The sequence below is a fragment of the Eurypyga helias genome, unplaced genomic scaffold, assembly GCF_000690775.1.
Source record: "Eurypyga helias isolate BGI_N326 unplaced genomic scaffold, ASM69077v1 scaffold4808, whole genome shotgun sequence".
NCBI lineage: Eukaryota > Metazoa > Chordata > Aves > Eurypygiformes > Eurypygidae > Eurypyga > Eurypyga helias.
The window spans coordinates 1-7,559 of NW_010264834.1; the positions used below are offsets into that span (position 1 = coordinate 1).

A 7,559-nucleotide genomic window follows, 5' to 3' on the forward strand; every position below is an offset into this window, starting at 1 on the left:
TCCATGTCCTTCTGATGTTGAGGGTCCTAGACTTGGACACAGAACTGCAGGTGGGGACTCACAAGATCAGAGTAGAGAGGGAGGATCCCTCGCTCGACCTGCTGGCCGTGCTTCTCTGGATACAGCCTGGGATACGGTGAGGTCTCTGGGCTGCCAGTGAATACGGCCACACCATGAAAAAAGAGCTCGGGAGTATCACAGAAAAAAATGGGGTAAAGAGTAGGCTGGGCCCAGATAGGTTCTTGTAGGAATTTGTTTGCAAATCTGTGTGTTCATGTCCAACTTGAGATTTAGATTTATTGTTCATGGTCTGCTCTTCCAGAAACCTTTCTTCAGGCAAGGTACTTACATGCTTAATGTCTCTGCAGAATCAAGGCATTTCTTTCTGTATAGTCTGAAAGCTTGTATTGTTCATTTAGTGTAAATGGGAAATGCAGTTAGTCTAAGATAGATTTCACAGATCAGGAAATTATCAGGTAAAGATAGATTAAGAAAATGTTAACTTTTTTTTTTTTTAAACTTCTTTTTAAGAAGTCCAATCTTTTTTGTTGTTCTCAATTGCAGGTAGGCCTACTGTTTCTGGTATGTCAGATATAGATTATCCTTTGCAAGGACCAGGTTTGCTGTCAATACCTAATCTTCCAGAGATCAGCTCAGTTCGCCGAGTCCCACATCCTCCGGAGGTAGTGGAGCAGTTTGGATGTATCTTTATGAAAACTAATTTACGTTGTGTAAATCATAATATTCGAAGCAAACTTTTTTTCTTGCATAATCTTCTTCCCTGATCATTCTGTCAGACTTCAGTCATGAACTTTGATATTGTTTACGGTTCTTTCATAAAGCCCCAAGTGGTAACAAGGGCCATTTACATAGCTGCTGGTGGATTTAGTTTCTGTGTGAAGAACTTTGAATGTTTATGGTACATAGATTGTGTACTACTGCATATAAAGTAATATTATTTTTTTTTAAATGCTCCAAAGATGATTTTGTCTTTGCTAGCCAAAATGCATTTAGTCCTTACATCAGGAGTGCTTCAGATATGCAGTGCAATTGCATGATGGGAGTATTTCCAGAAATCAGCAGAGCTTGGCTGACTATCGACCGTGACATTTTTATGTGGAACTATGAAGATGGGTATGTAGACAACATGTTCCTGATGATATTTTGTTTGTATTGTACCAGAATTAGGTGATTGCATTAGTAGGAGGTTGTTTACTGGTAGCAGAGAGTTGCGCTATTCAGTTTAACTTATCTTGATTGCTTTTAGGTTTTACTACAACTTTCAAATAACAAGTGTCTAATGATTTTTAACAGGTAGTAGCATTGCTGTCAGATCATCTAGAAATGAAAGAAAGGAAAATGTTTCAGATTAAAATAGCTAATATCCTAAGGTTACAGATTTATTTATGCTAGGACTTTGCTTATGCCAAAAACCAGGAAAAAACCCCTAATTACGTAACTTTTCTAAGTAGATTTAGCAAATAATCTGATGCATGTACAGTGGCCAGTCATTTAACACTAGTAAGTAATACAGTGTTAGTACTTTGAAGTACTGTGATTGAAGCTCTCCTGCCTAGCTCATTTTAAGGATGCATAAAACTGAAAATTATTTCATTTTGTTTTCAAAGGGCAGTGATATGTTTACAATTTGCAGGTTTGCATCTTCATTTGCCTAAATAGTAAGAATTGCTTTATATATATTGTTGAATTTCATAAGAAGGTTAAAGTTCAGGTTGTGGCTCGCATAGCTCCTATCCATACATTTACGTTGTGTCAAGGTGTATTAAATACATTTCCCAAATAAAACTACACAACATGGTGTTAATCATAAGGTGCTGGGGAGGAAGTTGCAAATTCTTGCTTTAGATAATTTGGGGGGGAAAGGGGGCAAGGGAAGGTGTATAAATTCCTCCCTCTTGATGTTAATCAGCACTGTAATTCAGTGTAAACTGTATGAATTAACAAAATAAAAAAAATAAAAATACTGCTGTTAGACTTCTGGTTTGAAACTCAGCTACAGGGTCTCCAAGCATCTCAAATGATGCCTGTATAGTTTTGCTCTGAATCTTCTGTGTCTTTCTGGACACAAAAGAGCTGGACGTGCTTTCACCCAAAGCAAAAGATGGCTCCAGAGTGTTAAAATAAGTGTTAATAGTTTTAAAATAGACCGGTTCTGATTTTTTTTGTCATTATGTGATACTATGTGGCAAGATTTACGCAGGGTTTTTTTTGTTTGTTGTTTGTTTAACAGGGGAGATCTGGCTTATTTTGATGGCCTTAGTGAAACTATTCTTGCGGTGGGTCTTGTAAAGCCAAAGGCAGGTAAGGAATATATGGCAGTCACTAGAATTAGGCAATTACTGAACCTTCTACATGTGTTTTTTTTTATATACGTACATGTCAAAAATGTGTTTTGTGTTTATGTAAGATATATGGGTTTGTTTTTAAAAACGTAATGAACTTAATTAAAAGCAAAAAATAATATATAGTGTAACAATTATTTACACAGATAAGCTTGCATTTTTTTGCCACATCATACTCTAATGTTTCAATGTATAAATGTATGAGCAGTACAAGTGATAACTTCCACGAGATCTTGGTTTCTAACCCTCCTAGTTCTTTTGGTAGCTTCTGCTTAGATAACATCAAAGACAAAGTTGAATTGGGAATACAGATGAATTAGAAGAAGCATGTTTATGAGAAGAATGTTGTTCAAAGAACATCTATTTCATGAACTGGAAGCTGAACTGCTGGCTGTTACTCTTTTCTAACTCTAGAGTTTCACAGATCACTAGGTCTTAAATATGACTAGTCCCTCTAATCAGTCTTCGTGTCTTTCCAGTAGGTATATAAAATGCATTATTGTGTTCTGAAAGGTTGGCTGCAAACTAAAATTCTATTTTCTGCCCTTCTTTAGATATCTTCCAGCCACATGTACGACACTTGCTTGTTCTGGCTACCCCCATGGAGATTGTGATTTTAGGGCTAAGCTGTGCTAATATACAAACAGGTAATCCTGTCTTCTCCCTTCTTTCCAAGTTGTGACTTAAAAAGTATGCCTGGGTGTTTTATAAGTAGCCATTAAAAAAAAAAAGAAGAAAAAAGAAAAAAAAAACCAAGACCATGTGCTAAGCACCTTGCTGGTTTTTAAATAATGTTACAGACAGGGTGTAATAATTTTTGTGGGGTGTGCACTTGCTGGATCCTGGAGTCCTGTAGGAGCACTGAGTTGTATTATTCACCTGTGTAACGAAGAAGAGCTTTTGTAACAAGTATGTTGGTGAGGGAGAAGAGATAAGCATGAATCTTGGAACTGAAGAATACATTTCATTAACCTGGTTGGCATTTGTATTCCAACCACAGAAACTGAGAACCTGATACCTTTTATTATGCCATATATATTCACAGAGAAAATACAGAATAGCTTGGAGAAAGTGAGAGAATTACAGTCTTTTGCTCTGTTTTTATTCTGTCTTGATGCGAAGGAGAAGTAGAAATCTGTTCCAATTTAGAGGAGATGTTAATGTGTAGAAGTGAAAAAATCTACATTTCATTACTTGGAAACTTATACAGAGAAACTGCTTTGTTAAAAAATCCACACAAAAACCCCAACAAAAACCTAAGATTTGTTACTCTGCAATTCACTTTGGAGAATAGCTATTCCAGAATGTGTTCAGTAATTATGAAATTTACTCTAATTTTTTTTTTCCAAAATGCTTCGTATCGCAGACTTGTAATATTTATTAAAACAATGTAAATAAAATTGAACTTATTTATTTATTTAAGGTAGTGGATCACTCAATGACAGTACATCTGGCGGAATGCAGCTGCTACCAGACCCTCTCTATTCACTCCCTACTGACAATACTTACATTCTGGCAATAACATCCACTGATAATGGGCGTATCTTCTTGGCTGGAAAGGATGGCTGCTTATATGAAGTAGCATACCAGGTGACTATAGGTTTTACATACAGGGATTCTTCATTTTTTATGGTTGTGGGATCATAGAATCACAGGATGGTTCCAGCTCCATCTAGTTCCAACCCCCCTGACATGGGGAAAGGGGACACCTTCCACTAGACCAGGTTGCTCAAAGCCTCATCCAGCCTGACCTTGAACACTTCCAGGGATGGGGCATCCACAGCTTCTCTGGGCAACCTGTTCCAGTGCCTCACCACCCTCTCTGGGAAGAATTTTTTCCTGATATCCTATCTAAACCTCCCCGCTTTAAATTGAAACCCATTACCCCTTGTCCTGTCACTGCAGACCCTTGTAAAAAGTACCCCCCCAGCTTCCTTGTAGCCCCTTCAGGCACTGGAAGCTGCTATAAGGTCTCCCCAGAGCCTTCTCTTCTCCAGGCTGAACAAGCCCAATTCTATCTAGGCAATAAGAATTCTAAAAATGTTGGATTTCCTGTCTTTTTTTCTTCCATAATTATATGTTGCATGGCTTAGTTGCACAACACCTCTGACTTCTTAGTGTAGATGAATTTTCTTCGGAGAAGTAGTAATTATATGAGGAATGCCAGCGTAGGTTTGGTCCACTTAAAAAATAAAATTGAAATTGTTACATCCTGCATACTTTTTAAGTAAAATTTTCCTTTTAATATTCAACTATTTTTTCAGTTGAGTAATACGTATTTTTTTTCAATTAAATCAGTGGTGTGTACTTAGATTTTTACTTGTTTTCATACTTGTCCTATCAATGCCGTATTTGTTTTAAATTGTAGGCTGAAGCAGGCTGGTTTCGCCAGCGCTGTAGAAAAATTAACCATTCAAAGAGCATGCTGTCTTTCCTCATTCCTTCATTGCTACAGTTCACCTTCTCAGAGGATGGTAAGTACTGAAGTTTAGACTTACAGTAATTTAATGTAGCCTTTCATATAGTACTACCAAGAATTCAGACCAAATAGTTTCCTCATTCAGAGCATTTATTTACTGTTTATGAAACTCACAGTGGTGTTGATCATAAAAATCAGGTCACTTCTTTGTGTCTCAGGACAGGATAGGGATTAGAGAGCCTGAGAAGTTTGACATTTATGAATAAAGTTAGTGTTCTGTAGTACGAAATTAATATGCCTTTAGTGGGATCACTGCAAACAGCATAGTCTTCAAGTTAAGAATTTTACCCTGTTTCACTGTTTAGTGGAAAATTTAATTTGAAATTATTACTTTTTTTTTTCCCTCTGTTTATTTGATTTTGGTTTGTTTTGTTCACTAATAATTGCACGAAATTGATGCTGGCTTAAGCATCACCTGGGGTAGGAGTCCTGTGTGGGACTCATGCGTTTTTGGTAACTTACAGTTAATGATTTTATAGATATTCTGTCTTAAACTTATTTTCATCAAATCGAATCTTGATTTGCTTGTTCTGTTTTTTGACCCCCCTCCCCAGATCCTGTAGTTCAAATCGCCATTGACAACTCTCGAAATATCTTATACACCCGCTCAGAAAAAGGAGTGCTGCAAGTATGTGACTTCATTAAATAACTGTTGGCCGTATTACTAATGTGTTTATAATTTCTTTTAAGTTTTCCTCACTACCTGGGAATTCTCTGTAGATATAGCAGGATATTATTCCAGGGTATCTTTTTGTAACAGTGTGTGCTGAAGACCTAAAATACTTTATTCTGAGGAAAGAGTATCCTTTTGATCATCCTCTCAATTATGGAAACACAAGGATGAAATAAAACTAGAGTTTGAGTTGCTGCTGATAGGTGAGGCTCTATTAATTAATTCAACCGTAAATCACTAAACTATATTATTGACTTGCAGGTTTACGATTTGGGTCACGATGGGGAAGGAATGACCAGGGTTACTTCTCTCTCACAAAATGCTATAGTTTCTGCTGCTGGGAGCATTGCCAGGTATATTTATGACAATTGTAAGAGGTGTCCTTTAAGGCCAGTGCTTTCATGCTATATTTTTGAAAAAATTTTTTGGCTTATTTATTTGGATTGAGAGTTGTGGGTTTTTTGTTGGTTTTCTGTATTTTTTTTTAGAACAATAGGTCGTTCTGTATTTAAGCCTATTGTTCAAATAGCAGTGATTGAAAATTCTGAATCCATAGACTGTCAACTACTAGCAATCACACACGCAGGTAAGAGAACAATGCCAAGTCCTCCCCCTTGCCCCTTTTTTCAACTGATAAATGGCGTCTGCACAATCTAGCAAAATTGTGACCTTTTTTTTTCTTATTTTAAAGGTGTCCGACTGTATTTTAGTACTTCACAATTTAAACATCCAACAGCTCGTCCTTCAACATTAACCTTGGTTCATGTCCGTTTGCCACCTGGATTTTCAGCCTCTTCTAATGTGGAAAAGCCTGCAAAGGTGCACAGAGCTCTTTATAGCAAAGGTAAACAGTGAAACATGACTGAGATGATACTGATTTATTTTTTGGAGGGATGGAGGTAGGGTGGTAGTCACTACCACACAGTTTTTAACATTAAGGAGTTTGAAGCAGTGAGAATAACTGAGAACTGAGCATGATTTCTGTCTGTTAATGGGACAGTTCTTGGAAGCAGAAGGTTGTAATATCTTTCAGAATTTAGGTTTTCTGCAAGGTGCAGTGACTGAGCAGAGAATTTTCTTCATGTGATGATCTATTTTGTCTCCCATAAAATAGATTTCATGTGTTCCATTACATCTGTATGTCACAGGCCATCTTTGATTAGTTTTTGAAAGCAGGAAATAGGTTAGGCTGCTTAACTATTTAGTGCTTCTCTTGCTGAGTTTAGTATGTACTGACTTTATTTTTTAACTCATGCCGGTACCAATCCCACATAAGATACCAAATAGCTGTGAGATGATTCCAGCTTTACATCACTACTCATTGTGGGCTGAATTTTTAAAAGTGCTGTGGAAAGTCAGGGGTGTCCTGATTTTGGCTGGGATAGAGTTAATTTTCCTCCTTGTAACTGGTATAGTGCTGTGTTTTGGACTTGGGATGAGAATAATGTTGGAACTCACTCATGTTCTAGGTGCTGCTGAGCAGTGCTTAAACTGAGTCAAGGACTTTTCAGGTTCTCATACTGCCCTGCCATCAAGGAGGCTGGGGGTGCACAAGAAGCTGGGAGGGGACGCAGGCAGGACCCACACTGGCCAAAGGGGTGTTCCAAACCATATAATGTCATGCTGAACATGTAAATGAGGGGGAAAGCTGGCTGAGGGCTGCTGCTTGGGAATTGGTTGGGCATTGGTCAGTGAGTGGTGAGCAGTTGTGTTGTGCATCACTTGTTTTGTATATTGTTTTATTGCTTCTGTCCTGTTTAACTGTCTTCATCTCAGACCACCAATTTTACTTCGCCTCCCCCACCACCCGTTTCTCTTCCCTGTCCCACTTGGGGACAGGGAGTAAGTGAAAAGCTGTGTAGTGTTTAGCTGCCTGCTGGGTTAAACCACAACAGAGAGTGAAATGTCTCTATGTTGCTGATTGTTTTAGTCATACATACTGATTTTTAGCATTGTAAGTAGTTTCTGGATATTTTTTCATCCATGATCTGTTTAAAAGTCTTATTTTTGAGGTACATTCTACCTATTTCAGGCTCATTTTTTT

General features: G+C 37.6%; 1 protein-coding gene across 2 annotated transcripts in view; it reads left to right on the plus strand.

Moving 5' to 3' along the window:
* The first annotated feature begins 575 nt into the window (after positions 1-575).
* NUP155 (nucleoporin 155kDa) overlaps positions 576-7,559 on the plus strand; it is a 32,225-nt gene continuing 25,241 nt past the window's right edge. For both annotated transcript variants that reach the window (XM_010156499.1, XM_010156500.1), the window contains exons 1-10: positions 576-702; positions 1,038-1,134; positions 2,252-2,322; positions 2,918-3,010; positions 3,787-3,953; positions 4,732-4,837; positions 5,397-5,470; positions 5,777-5,868; positions 6,004-6,101; positions 6,207-6,359. In XM_010156499.1, coding sequence (XP_010154801.1) covers positions 585-702; positions 1,038-1,134; positions 2,252-2,322; positions 2,918-3,010; positions 3,787-3,953; positions 4,732-4,837; positions 5,397-5,470; positions 5,777-5,868; positions 6,004-6,101; positions 6,207-6,359 — 1,069 coding nt within the window. In that variant the 5' untranslated portion in view covers positions 576-584. The remainder of the gene's footprint in view (positions 703-1,037; positions 1,135-2,251; positions 2,323-2,917; positions 3,011-3,786; positions 3,954-4,731; positions 4,838-5,396; positions 5,471-5,776; positions 5,869-6,003; positions 6,102-6,206; positions 6,360-7,559) is intronic.